The sequence below is a fragment of the Triplophysa rosa genome, linkage group LG23 (genome assembly GCF_024868665.1).
Source record: "Triplophysa rosa linkage group LG23, Trosa_1v2, whole genome shotgun sequence".
NCBI classification, from domain to species: Eukaryota; Metazoa; Chordata; class Actinopteri; order Cypriniformes; family Nemacheilidae; genus Triplophysa; species Triplophysa rosa.
In genome coordinates, this window is record NC_079912.1 from 4902061 (window position 1) to 4916772 (window position 14712).

Below are 14712 nucleotides of genomic sequence, written 5' to 3' on the forward strand. Positions count from 1 at the left end.
CCCTTATTACACAGCCTGTTGCTCATAACTGCGTTTTTAGTTATATTTAGCTTTTAGCCTTTTCTATTTAATAGGACAGTAGAAAGCCTGACAGGGAAGTAGACGCTGTTGTGGTCGAATGCGTTTAAATGATGTTTTAATTAACTAAGCTCGGGAGGAGCATGAGCAGATAATCAACCCGGCTGGTCCGCAATCAGCAATCACCGCATGCATAGACAAGCCGTCATACCTGCATTCTCTCTACATTCTCCAAGCATCCCTCCATCACCCCGGCTCCTCAACACGAGCCTGTTTTGTAACCGCAGGACAACGGGGTAGCGCTCTGGGTTCGGGCTAATACCAGGCTCGGAGCCCTCTGGGGGTGGTGGTCTGGTGCATATAGAAAATAAGCCAAAAACAACTTTCACCGACTCTCAAACATTTACACGTGTTAACCATAATCCAGTATTTTGTTGTTTACTTGTTTTATGGCTGTTTAACAGTAACACAAGACTGTTAGGAAATAATTAGTGCCATAGCTCTGACTTCCATGCATCAATGGTGGAACACATGATTCACACTCCTGGAAGAGCTGGTGGTCGGGGACCAAGAAAATGAGAGTAAACATTTGAAAGAAAAGGAAAGACTAAATAGTTACATATGTGTTAACTATAATACTGTACTTTTATTATTTTCATGTTTGATTAATGGCTGCTTAACATTAATGTAAAACACCATTGCTATTGACATTCTACTATTTTTATTTTCTTGTTTGAATAGTAGCTGACAAATGGAAGACAATTAAAAAATGTGATGTTCACTATAAAATATACTGTGCTAAATTAAAACACTTCTTTTTGCCTAAGACCACAAATAATGTGTTATTGTTTGTGATGTACATGTGATTAAAATGTTTTATAGATGTTCAGGTCAGACTGGACCGATTTTGGACCTTTTTAGAACCTATATGTCAGTTTAAGACACGTAAACCTTAAGAAATAATTGCTTGCCTTACACGATGTTACACAATGGGTGTGTGAGTATATTAAACGCAGGCTATATATACACGCACTGTAAAAAACCCAACTCAAAAAAAGTTCAAACAACTAATTTTGTTGTGTTGGTTGAGCAAAAGTCCATGAAAAAGTTCACAGAACTTCTTTTAATAAGTTCATTCATTGTAACCAAACATTTTCTTCATTAACTTAAAAATATGAGTTGTGTGAAAAATTATTTGCAAGTTCACTCAAAAAGACCTCTATAAATGTAAAAAATTGAGTTACGTCAATGTACAATGAACAAACAAGAGTTTGAAAGTTCCCAAGATGCACTGCAGCATGTTCAATTCGGTGTTTCTTATTTGTTTTTCTTTTAAAGATTAGTGTTTTAGTTCTTGCTGGAATAATTTATGCTTTAATCTTGTTGTTACTGTTTGTTATCTGTTGTGTTTAGAGTTTTCTAATGAATGATGGTTTTTGATTGTTACCATGGTTGAGATTTGTGTGTTCAATGTTGAGGTGTAAGTGCAGACCCAACGTAACTCAAACTGTTCATGGTTCCGATGCCCAGATCTCGTCCCCCAGGACCGCCTAGAGTCCCACCCCGAGGACACTGGAGCTTCACCCCTGGCACTCCCAGCTCCAGGACCCCTGAGTCTCCCTTCTTCTCTGGTCTCCACACGCCCAGCTTTTGTCTCACTTCCTGCCACCCTGGCAGCGGGGAGGTCTGGGCCGGTCTGTTGGCGTTGCAGGGACCCGGACCATTTCGTGAATAGGTTTCCCGTCATGGAGGTGGGGACAATGGTCCGGGTCCCGGACACCCCACAGGCTGCCCCTGGTCAGGCTGGCTGGTACCATATACCTATGAGTATTTGGGGGGGTACATATCAGGCTCTGGTGGATTCAGGTTGTAACCAAACCTCTATCCACCAAAGCCTGCTTTGGATAAAAGCCGCGCGGTTAAGGTATGATGTGTCCATGGGGATGTAGTGAAATACCCGGTCATGTTTGTGCTTTTAATTTAGGGGACAAAAGCATGCTCGACCTGATTTTGCCAAGTGGTTGATGTCCTCAGGACAACATATTTTGTTGACCTAAGGACAACATTTTTATAAATAAAACTTATACCCACACCAAACCCCAACCCTAACTATAACTTACCCCTAAAATCAGAGGGAAATGATAAGTGAAAAACAATGGTCTAGAAGCACCTAATCCCGGTTGGAAGATTAAACTTAAAATAAACTGTAAACTTATTTCTTAAATCTGATTGGTTGATTTAAATGTTGTCCCAGGGTCAACATGATGTTGCCCTAAGGATATCAACCCCTTGGCAAAAACAGGAGAGCCCAAAAGCATACGGTGGAGGTTGCAGTTTACCCGCACCCCGACATCCGCTGATCTTGGGAACGAATTGGCCAGCTTTTCTTAAATTATTGGGGTATTTGTGCGCGGACATCTCTTGGGATAAGAGAAAGCGAGGAAGGGGGGCGCTGAACAGGAGTGGCTGAACCGGGATCCCAGAGTACAGAGTCAGGGGAACAGAGTGAAATCGAGAGACTAATTCTCTCGGAGTGTGATGATTTTCCCCTGGAGCAGACTCACAATGAAACTCTGAAACGGGCGTTTGACCAAGTGGTGTGTATCGACGGGCAGCCTCTCCAACCTGCACGACCATTTTCCTATCCATATTTTGCTATTCAGAATAACTGGCTGTATCGAGTGACCCAAGACGCTCAAACAAAGGAAGATTCAAGCCAATTATTAGTTCCAAAGAACCGTTGGGAAATGCTTTTCCAGGCGGCTCATTGTAATCCGATGGCAGGACATTTAGGCCAGGCAACAACACTAAATCGTCTCATGGCCCGATTCTTTTGGCCAGGCATTCACGAGAATGTGCGCAGGTGGTGCGCGTCTTGTCGTGAATGTCAGCTGGTAAATCCACCGGCCTCCCCTAAAGCGCCATTGCACCCCCTTCCGTTAATGCAGGTCCCCTTCGAGCGAATTGGTATGTACCTCATCGGGCCATTAGAATGATCAGGAAGAGGACATCGTTTTGCATTAGTCCTGGTGGACTATGCAACACGATATCCCGAGGCGGTGCCCCTCCGCAACATTTCCGCTAAGAGTGTTGCGGATGCACTGTTTCGTTTAATCTCCTGCATGGGGATTCCCAGGGAAATCCTCACGGATCAAGGCACGGTGTTCATGTCACGCACGATACGCAAACTGTACGAATTATTGGGCATTAAATCGATTCGCACCATCGTCTTTCACCCACAAATGGACGGTCTTGGTGGAACGATTTAATCTCACGTTAAAGAACATGATTCGTAAATTCGTACACGAGGGCGCCAAAAATTGGGATAGACGGTTGGAACCCCTCTTATTCGCCGTGTGGGAGGTCCCGCAAGCCACCACAGGGTTTTCCCCCTTCGAGCTTCTTTATGGACATCAGCCTCAAGGGGTTTTAGACGTTCTAAAAGAAACTTGGAGGGAGGACGGACCTTCTCAAAGCAAAAACAAAATTCAATATGTCCTGGACCTGAGAACAAAACTCCATACGTTGGGGCGGCTATCTATGGAGAATTTGTTACAGGCTCAGGACAAGCAAAGCCGGCTGTATAACAGGAGAACCAATTTACGAAAGGACCGTTTGAAATCACACGGCAAATCGGAGATCTCGATTATAGGTCGTACGGACAGATAGGAGGGGGGCACGTCAAATTTACCACCTCCTTAAAAAGTGAAATGAGGTGGAGTCAGTGATGTTGGCGACGGTAGTGAGTGGAGAGGAAGATCTTGGGCCCGAAGTGAATATCAAAACTCAATCACTCGCTCTGACCCGGGGGGAGATCACCTCTCACCCTCCCAGCTCACTGACGTTGCCAAGTTGCAAGCAGAATTTGCAGACGTGTTCTCCCCCCTACCTGGCCGAATGAATCTCATTCAGCACCATATCGAGACTGAGCCAGGCGTGGTAGTGCTCAATAGGTCGTATCGTCTGGCTGAACACAAGAAAAAAGTGGTTCAGACTGAATTAGATGCCATGCTTAAGATGGGGGTAATAGAAGAATCCAACAGTGACTGGGTGAGCCCGAAAGTTTTGGTTCCTAAAACGGACGGCTCCGTCCGGTTCTGTGTGGATTATTGCAAGGTTAATGCCGTGTCGAAATTCGGGTATCCAATGCCACGGGTTGACGAATTGCTTGATCGGCTGGGCACCGCTCGATTTTATTCAACACTGGATTTAACGAAAGGATACTGGCAGATCCCCCTATCACCTGTGTCCAAAGAAAAAACTGCCTTCACCACGCCGTTCGGATTACACCAATTTGTAACACTTCCGTTCGGCTTGTTCGGGGCGCCGGCTACCTTCCAGCGCCTCATGGACCGTATCCTACGACCCCATGCGACATATGCCGCTGCATACTTGGATGATATCATCATCTATAGCAACGACTGGCAGCGGCATATGGAGCATCTGAGGGCGGTCCTGAGATCGCTGAGGGTGGCCGGCCTCATGGCCAATCCGAATAAGTGCGTGATTGGGCGGGTGGAGGTCAGGTATCTGGGTTATAACTTGTGTGTGCAGAATGGAAAAAAACTGCATCAATCTGTGAAATGCAGTTGCAAAAAAAAAAAACTTTTACTGTGTACACTTCACCATTTAGTCATTTTATAACGTGTGCTGATGTGCAGAATGGAAAAAGATAACGGCATAAATTTGTAAAATGCAGTTGCAAAAAAAAAACTTTTACTGTGTATACTTCACCATTTATTCATGTTATAACTTGTGCCGATGTGCAGAAGGGAAAAATAAAACGGCATAAATCTGTAAAATGCGCTGCAAAAAAACTGTACAACTGCTATAGTATTAATAAAAAGCCATGGCAAGCACACCTTATGTTTCCCTTATTTGCTTGTAAGAGGTATACCCTATATATTGATTCTTTAAGGTTTCTATTCTATTGTTTTCATATGTAGATGAATTTACTTTGTATTTCTATTAAATGAGGCATTAAGTTCATCATTTCTAGGCAATGTTTCAATTAAATCAAAGATTTTACAAAGATATTGTTAAAGGGAGTAGGAGTTACATTTTATAATAGTGATAACGATATAATTACAGCATTAATGGGCTTTTCAGTAAAGTTTAGGGATGTTCTAAGGTACACGTGAAGAGTTCACATGCAAACGCCTATATTAAGTGCTGTTTAAAATGTTCATCTAAAATTAGCGTTCTTATCAGGCTCCTCGGTTTACGTTCAGTGATTTCATTAAAGTGAACTTAATATAAACATCGGAGCACTCGTTTCTGTTCTGTTAGCAGGTGCTCTCACTAAATCCTTGGTATTTCGAGTCTGACGTCATCACCCAAACGTGTTTTTTCGTCAATTTTAACAATCATAGGTAGTTTACATGGTTACAGTAAGGTTAGGGTTAGGGTGTGGGTTAGTGTAAAGGTTTCGTAAGACTTGAAACAACAAAGATTTAGTCAAAACCAACAAGCCACGCCCACGGATCTGACTCGAAACACCAAGGATTAAGTGAGTGCCGCCGTCCGTCCCCCGTCGTCTACTTCCGCATTCCAAACTATCCACGCGTCATACTTCTCTACACCAATAAGCTGTAAAAGCGTCACACTTCTGTACACCAATAATCTATTGCTTATTATGGACCAATTAAAGTTGGGGTGGTCGGGGCGACATATGTCGTTCCGCCCAAACGTGGTGCCCCGCCCCATCGTCCACGTCCAGAGTGGCTGCTTAGGGTACTTGTGTTCAAGGGAACATGTCCTCCTAGCGCTCAAGGGGGCGTGTCCACGCGAGAAAGTGACGTCACCCTCTATTGTTTCACTTAATTAAAATATGAATAATAATATAAATAAAATTTAGATCTTTGTGAATTATGTAATAAAAGGAGAAACAGTTCTTATTTTATCCTTCGTTGCGAATGTTTGCAATTATAATTCTTATTATTATATTTTTCAATATTTTTCACCATGACTTAGCTGTACCTTTACAGAAATAAAAATGGAATTTACAATGCTCACAAATATTCAAACCATCCTCACTTAAAGACTTCAAATGCTTGTGCTGCCCCCTAAGGTAAAGCATCTTTACATATTATAAAGACAGGCTATACCTTTATTCTCCCGTTAATGTTTTGCTGGGCTTAGCACCATTAAACTGGAAGATGCCTAAATATAATGGAATAGGGCTAGGCCATATATTTCATATATCGCTTCCGATTGGAATGCGCCCGTGACGCATGCGCACCACTGTGCGCCCAGCTCGATGCGCGCTAAAACGTAAACAAAACCAACGTGGAAGCGAAACATGGCGGAAAGAGCAACGCCTACGACTCTTTATCCTCCTTCTAAACGGATAAAATCCGAAGTATGGAAATATTTTGGATTTCGCACAAATGCAGAAGGTTCGTTAGTTGAGGATGGTTTCCCTATTTGTAAAAAATGTGGCAGGAAAATAGCCGCGAAACAGGGGAACACCTCCAACATGTTTGCCCATATTCGCAACCACCATCCGTCTGAATTCATGCAGATAACAGTAAGTGACAGTTTCCGGTTTTAACATTGTTATTTTGTGTTCTGTAATGTGTGTTTTGTACCACAATATAATACAGGATCATAGTCTGAAAAGCCTCGGTAATGTTATCGTGATATCAAATTGGATAACAACATCCCTCGTGGTTTTTTTCATTAGTCGTTAAATTGAACATATTGTAGTTCATTTGGCGTAGATTACTCATATTGAATGGTATTTTTAATGTAGTATGCATTAATATAGTAGTACTTAAATGACTGTACGTATATTGCAACGAAGACTGTAACCTATTTTTATCACTTTTGTGACACCATACTCTTTATTATTCATCATTATTAATGTGTGGTATAATAGGTTTCAACCAAGTGCCTTTTCCCCCTCATAGATGTCACTATCAAATAAGGAAAAAACAACTCCGCTCAGAACAAGACTAAACAATCCTTTTGAAAGGGCCAGATATCTTGCAAAAAGAAGAGAAAGGTTGTCTTTGCATTGCATTTTACTGTTTTGTTTTGACACTTTGCACATCCGAAAGATCTCAGAACTAAGCTTATAGCAAACCAAGACAGTGTGAAGTCACCATTAATGTTTTTCTGATTTGCTTTGACATCTTCCAATGAAACATCAAGTTGGGGACAAACATTATGATAAACTTTATGATAGAGAGACATAAGGATATTTAATTGTCACTAATAAATAATTTGTGAATAATACATAGTATACATACTTGCATACATATAGGCTTATATTCACAGTATATTATTGGTTTTTAAAAATCTAATACATGAATTCTAACATGCTCATATGTGCTATTGTCCTGCAGCAGCAGCAGTAGCAGTGATGTTGTTGAGCTGAACTCTCAGCAGCTTCAGGAATCTCCTCCAGTGTACTCCAGCAGTGAGAATGATTGCAGCTCTGTGACACACGACAGTCCTGAGAGAAACCACAGCTGGATGAAGCAAGAGCCAAAGAATGAAATAATCGAGTGGGAAAATATCAACTCAGACGTCCCCGCTGAGGCTGAACAGGACAGCACGAGCAATACCATCTCCAGTACATCATTCACTGAGCATCAGTGTAAACAAGCTTATTAGCATCTCACTATTAGAATTTCATTGAGATGATTCTTACTTAAATGTGTGGGGTTGCAATGATTCAAATGGTAGGGCCGAATCATCAGCAACCAATTTTGAGTGGGTAAAGCCAGGTGTACAATGTACGATTTATGAACGTGATCCCATCTAAAAGCCATGTCACTCTGTGGGATCTTAGCTATTGTCTTTTGATTTAAAGGGATAGTTCACCAAAAAAAAGAAAATTCTGTCATCATTTAGTCCCCCTCAGGTTGTTTCAAATCTGTATAAATATATTTGTTCTGATGAACACAGAAAGATATTTGGAAGAATGTTAGCAATTTTCAGTTCTGGGACATCCTTCATTACTATAGTATGAAAAATATTGCATTTTTTTGTTCTGTTGAATGCAAAATAAGATATTTTGAAGAATTTAGGTAAACAAACAGTTCTGGGGCACATTTGAGTACCATTTAATTTTCCCTACTGTGGTAGTCAGTGATGTCCCAGAACTGAAAACTGCTAATATTCTTCCAAATATCTTTCTCTGTGTTCATCAGAACAAAGCAAGTTATACAGGTCTGAAATTACCAGGGGTTGAGTAAATGATGACAGAATTTTCATTTTTGTGTGAACTATCCCTTTAAGACAGTTTTATGGCAGGTTATGTATGAGAAGTCGCCAGACTGTGTTTTAAAATCAGTGATCATTAGTGTAGCACAGGTGTTCCTATAAGTCAGCCGGTTGTCAGGGGTTGATAAAAGTATACCTGTACCTTGAATGCACTGTAAATCACTTTGAACTAAATGTAACCATTGTTGGGTGTAACTAGTTACTAAGTAATTAGTTACTGTAATTTAATTACTTGAAAAAGTAAAGTAAGGGATTACTCTTATTTTTTCTGTAATTTAATTACACTTACTTCTGATGTAATTGAACTAAATACTGTGTAATATATTCAATAGTGGAAATGACATCAAAATTATAAGTCTAACTTTAAATGTATGCTTTAATGTAAACTTCTCGCATTTGTATACTTTGGTCAGTTAATAAGAATAATTTATGTAATTATTTATTTGACTGAATTAAAAGAGCCGTTTCATGTATATCCTTGAATCACTTAACTAATCAAGGTTGATGAAGGATATAGAAAGTAATTGGTAATAAGTAACTAAATACTTTTTGGAGCGAGCAATTTGTACAGTAATCTAATTACACTATTGAATAGATAATTAGTAACTAGTAATTAATTATTTTTTCAGAGTAACTTACCCAACACTGAACGTAACTAATTTTAACATTTTTTCTGCATCCCAAACATTATGAGGCCCTTATAGTCCTGAGGGGAGACTATTTATAAAAGGTGTTGTACGATATATGAAAACATCCTTTAGCTATTTAGCTCATTCAAAACTGCAGTACAGAAACCAGATCTTCTTTTTCTCAACAGCAATGACACCCATGGAGGTTTTACTCACCAATGAGATGCTGACCATCACCAAACTCAAGTGTCTGCTGGAGAATAAACAAGAGAAGATTGACACGCTGGAACAACAGGTGCAGGATCTACAGGAGGATCGCAAGTTCCTCCGCACACAGATCGAGAAGCTCACCAACGTGCTCTCTGCTCGCTTCTGTGAAGGTGTGGAGAAATCTCAAGAAAAGTTGAACGATTAAATTTACCGAAGAAGTGTGTTTCAAATTTGGTGCTAGATTACCTTTATGTACAGATGTGGGGCAGGTTTGAGAAACACTGCTGTGTCATCTAAACTGAGTGTGTCAAAGTTTTTGTAGTGTTCTTTCTGCTTTTATGGCAACAGTTTCAACATTCTCACAAACACTGATGAAGCACTTAAAGGCCTAACAGGTGTACAGCTGCTGAGAAGTCACTAGATGGCGCTCTGATACTATTGCTGTGATAGTATGTACAGTACATGTCTCTTGTTAGAGTTGTAAGAAGAGATGCCAGATTTCTCTTATGTTCTGTTTTTCTATTCAGTTCTTATTGTTTGAGTTGCACTGTGTGCAACAGATCAACTAGTTCCTTGATCATTTCCCCTTGAAGCTGTATACAGTGGCTGCCAAAACAAATACGCAAAGTTGTTTATGGCACAATTGTGATTGTGCTTTATTTAATTTCATTTTTCTTATTAGTTTATTTGAAAATGGTTTTACTTCTGACCTGAAGTATTATTACTGAGAAACTTATTTTACACCACACACGTGTCATCAAATATCACTTTTGATGGTTTATGAACATTTTGCTTTTCCTGCCTTTGGAAATGCTTTAAAAATCCTTTTATTTCCTTATTTTTATTTATTCTGCACGCTAGCCCTTATGTCAAGTCCCTGTTCTTTATTTTAATTTTTTCCCCAAGAGATTTTATTGTATAAGGCTGTTAAATCATATAAACTCTCAAACCAAACAAAAGTAAAGGATCAGTCTGTAATGTACATTGCAAATCAACCAGTTAAATGTCTAAATACGCATAATTTATGTTTCATTAATGCCTTATAGGACAGTCTTGATAATTGAAGTACAGAACCGCATAGCCTACACAGTTTTGCACAATGATGATTTTAATGAAATGTAAAGTGTACAATACTACTTATTTCATGCATGTGACAGACAGATCATATCCACATGCTTTTGTCATTTATGTAGGGCTGTCAAACGATTAATCAAATTCAGAATAAATGTTTGTGTTTACATAATATATGTCTGTGTACTGTGCATATTAATTTTGTATTTATAAACACATACATGTATGTGTTTATAAATATGTTTATTACTTTTTATATTTTGTTTTTATAAATACCATATCTGACTAATAGGTCACTTTCACTTCATAAAAAATGTTGACATCGCCACCTGTTGGACACCTGAAGAAAGGCAACCAAGGGGTATTCTTAAAGTCCACTATGCTTGTTATTCTGTTATTCATCACTGTTCAATACAAATATTTCATTAAAAGGTCTTATTTTGTTGCTTCTGGTTTATGGTGTGTGTAGCTTTAAAGTGAAAATCCTGTCATCATTTACTCATCGTCTTGTCATTTCGAACGTTTATGACTTTCTTCTGCAGAACACAAAAACAGATATTTTGAAGAATGTCGTTAACCGGCACCCATTCACTTGCATTGGTTTTGTGTCCATACAATAGAGGTCAATGGAGGTCAATGTTGTTTAGTAACCAACATTCTTCAAAATATCTTTTTTGTGTTCTGCGGATAAAGAAAGTCATACAGGTTTCAAATGACAAGAGGGTGAATAAACGATGACAAAAAATTTACTTTTGGATGAACTATCCCTTAATAATGATCTTCAATGACACCAGATGAGAGGGTACACATGAAAATGGAAGCAGGAATTCATCATGGCGGCATCCAATAGTTGTTTAGGAAAAACGTGGATCGTTGTTTAACTGGAAATGTATTGACCAATCAGCATCCAGGACTGCAACTATCTGTTTCTGAATGCAGCATAAAGATTAGCATCACCGTCACTTGAAGTTTGTCTCGGCTGGATTTGTATTCTATATATAGCTGACAGCAGAACGAGTATCAGATGAGGGTTTTGGACAGTGGGAAGCATGTCGTCTCCTTCTTCCTGCTGTTTGCCGTTCAAGTGGAGTGACAAATTTGCAGTGCGATGCCATTATAGGGCTTCAGTCTCACTGTTTATCTTTCTGTGGGATTTTATCTTTGTCATTCACACACTTCTCCACTTCCTCTCTGTCTATCTCTCCATTTCTCTCTGCTGTCTCACCAACACAGCAGCGATCGGCAATTGCCAATCACCCTTCCATCGCAGTCAAACGAACAGGCTGTGGGTGCGAGAGTGCATCCACCTGCTGTCCTTTCAGACGAGACAGCTGCGGTCCTCTCACAGACGGCTGGGGAGCCGGAGGGTCTCGCTGAAGGGGGCGCCATGCAATGAGCCTAATGGACCCTGAAGTATCAGAACCGACGTGACTGGAATGAGGGCCGAGCGCAGCAGCTGTGGCTACGAGCCCGTGCGAGTGATAGCTTTCACGTGCAGGTGTCATACGCAGGTGCAGCGTTCTGAGCCGCAGTGTGCCAGCAGTTTGCAACACCGCCATCTTTCCTCATGAAATGTGGCTTATGTAAGATCCCAAACACTCGATTAACACCTGCAGGCTTGTTTAACCTGATGACCCGTCACATGACCTATTTGATTGAGGGACTTTTTTAGCCAGCATTGATTTTGTTGTCAGTTTTGTTGTGCATCAGAGGGGTTGATAGGAAAACAGCTTGTAATTGGATGGTGGACTTTATCATATATAGACTACATATACAACTTACTTTAAAATATGACTTAACAGCTTTACAGTAAATACTAGTATACTGTATTATCTTAATACAAATGTGACCTTTATTACATTAATTCTTGTCATTTAGTTGTATTGGATTTGACCCTGGAATTTGACGCTCTCTCAAACACTGTAGCATGCTGGGGGTTTTCTGCCTCAGGTGTGTGTGACTGGTGTCTTAAAATAACCAACACATTACTTGAAATGGGTCAGAGCGGGAATTGGGTGGTAATGAAGTACACTTGCACCATGCAGTGGACACACTGAGCTACATTCTGCTCATTTTTCAGCTAGGGCTAATATGAAGACTGATACAGCGAGTGTCTAACACGAGGACGGCTATGAATACTGAATATTTTCAGGGGTCTTTTGTAGCTTGTTTGATGTTTGTTTGAATGTTTTAGCGTTTTTGCATCTATTTTGTTGCATAATTGGACATTCAAAATAGACTAATAGATTTTCACAAAAGGTGTTTGTTTGGGTGACATCAAAAATAAAATAAATGATAGTATGTATTTCATAAAGAAAATTAAGACTTTTTGAGATCTTTTGAGACATTCTTTTCATAACAATGAAGCATTCCCTTAATTCTCATTACCGCACTGCAAAATGACATTCTTACTGAGCATTTTTGTATTGTTTTATTGTACAAATATATTAACATTCTTAAATCAAGATACATTTTCTTGACCAGAAAAGTGATCTAAGATATTTAGTCTTGTTTTAGGAAATAAAATATAAGAATTGGGGAAATTTGTGTTTAAAACAAGAAAAAATCTGCCAATGGGGTGAGAAAAGTCAACTTGAAATATGTAGGTGCTTAAGAAGAAAGTGAAACTAAATTCAAGTTTATTTCCCTTCCAGATTTTATTTGCTTGTTTTAAACATAAATTTCCCTAATTTTTATATTCTCTTTTACAAAACAAGACTAAATATATTAGGTCACTTCTCTTGTTATCTTGATTTAAGAAGATATTTTTACTGGAAAACAAGACAAAAATCTTTTGTAGAGAATTATTAAGAATGTCATTTTTTGCAGTGGGTTATCCATTTACTTTTGTTATTCTTGTGATTCTTAGTTTAGATTACTTTCATAATTCTAGACCGCATACATTAAAAAAAAAATCTACTTTAATACTTTTTCTTAGAACTGGGGGTCAAAAATATTCTTAAATGTCATGAACATAATATCACAATATCCACATGTAGGCTTCATTTTTAAAGTAAATATACTGGATTTTAATAAAATGATTAGATTATTCTACACTGATATCTGAAAAATGACAAATATGACAGGTTTGATCAGATTCATTTCCCTCGTCCATTTTCAGACACAAGGGGGCAGTGATGCCTTCTGCTGTAAACTATGGCTGAGCTTGGCACACTGGATATACTTTTGAGTTATTTGATTTTAAGATTGAGGAGAGAGAGGTGTATTTGTGTTATATGAGTCGACTGGGGGCGTGCTGTGCTTACATTTAACTCAAACAGTGAAATTCTGTCACATATACAGCCATAACATCACATAAGCTTATAGTGAGGACAAATGACAAACACAACACAAACACACAAAACAAAAACATAGCAATACAGCTATTGCAATAACCATTGTTTCATTCGTCTCTAGAATTAAACCACTAATATACCAGTGGATTCAATGCCTTCAACATATTGAACAATTAACCTCCTTACATATTCATGAGATTTTTCCTCTTTGTGTTAGATTGTAGCCTATAAATTGCAGAATCTCTTTTCAATGTCACATTTCCGGCTGTGTTGTTTTATCAACAAGTCTGCAGGTACTGACATCGCTCACATGTTCTCCATCTGGTAGGCACAGATAAGAACTTCCAAAGGGCTTCTGGGTAATAGTCTTCGCCGAAAGGCAGGGACGTAATGTATTCTAGTTGAAATGGCCTTACTGGCAGCCTCCATCTCCTGCCTCGCACAATCAGCTGTGAAGTGTGCGGGATGTCAGAGCTGAGCATCTCTCTCTGAGACTGATGATTCACGCTGCACCCCCATTTCACAGAGAAAGACAAAATGGCTGCTCTCAGTGGTCGAAGGACGGCCGAATTCTTCACGGCAAGTGAAAACTGAAGTAGGCAGAAATGCTGTTTTGCACTACTGGATAAATAATACTCCAAAATAAATATAAAAAATAATAAAGAAAAAGAATCTTAGTTGGTATTTGTCATTAAAATAGTATCACAAATAGTATAATGTCTTTTTTTAAGAGGGGCGTTTCCATTAGTCAGATGTCCCCTCACAGGCTTTCGGGATATGTAAAGAGCAAATAACCTCTATTTTCTGGGTCATGAGCTCTGGTTTATGCCCCATGTGTCAACTTCACAATGATGGGATGCCAGATTGTGTAGTGATTACTAGGCAGTAGGGGAGTGTATCAGCAAGACACAATGGTGTAATTTTCCTGAAAGTCTCAATGACATTCCAGGCTTATGTAGTTGCATTTGTGACCATGTAAATGTCGGTGGCACAACACACCTTGAACAATTTGATAGATTTACCAATTTCCATTTTACTATTTAATCATTACCATTGACTGTTTTAGTGCCTTAATTGTCTAAGGAAAAGTCATAATGGCAAAACGCATGGCACATTATTATATCATTTTTGTCTATATGCAAAAAAGCACAGTTTGCACAAATAAATTGTGAAATTATGCTTTTGTTAACAAATTCTTAAGTTTACATTTTGTTCTGTATATCTGGCAACCCAAAGGTGGGAGATCTCAGCTATAA

At 39.2% G+C, this 14712-nt stretch overlaps 1 protein-coding gene across 2 annotated transcripts; it reads left to right on the forward strand.

Annotated features, from left to right (window-relative positions):
• The first annotated feature begins 6300 nt into the window (after positions 1-6300).
• On the forward strand, positions 6301-10589 carry LOC130547047 (uncharacterized). 2 transcript variants are annotated; one of them, XR_008961844.1, is made up of 4 exons: positions 6301-6547; positions 6930-7024; positions 7368-8980; positions 9068-10589. XR_008961844.1 is itself a non-coding variant. In XM_057322688.1 (4 exons), the coding sequence occupies exons 1-4, from the start codon at positions 6320-6322 to the stop codon at positions 9292-9294; spliced, it is 804 nt and encodes a 267-aa protein (XP_057178671.1). In that variant the 5' UTR covers positions 6301-6319; the 3' UTR covers positions 9295-10589. The 2 variants fall into 2 exon arrangements, 1 of the variants encoding a protein (XP_057178671.1); XM_057322688.1 differs by having other exon boundaries at positions 7368-7621.
• The last annotated feature ends 4123 nt before the right edge of the window (positions 10590-14712 follow it).

Excerpts from the sequence above, each read along its gene's own strand:
- LOC130547047 (XM_057322688.1), top strand. The coding sequence starts at position 6,320 with ATGGCGGAAAGAGCAACGCCTACGACTCTTTATCCTCCTTCTAAACGG. Across the intron at positions 6,548-6,929 it reads CTGAATTCATGCAGATAACA|ATGTCACTATCAAATAAGGA; the intron begins GTAAGTGACAGT and ends TCCCCCTCATAG. Across the intron at positions 7,025-7,367 it reads CTTGCAAAAAGAAGAGAAAG|CAGCAGCAGTAGCAGTGATG; the intron begins GTTGTCTTTGCA and ends ATTGTCCTGCAG.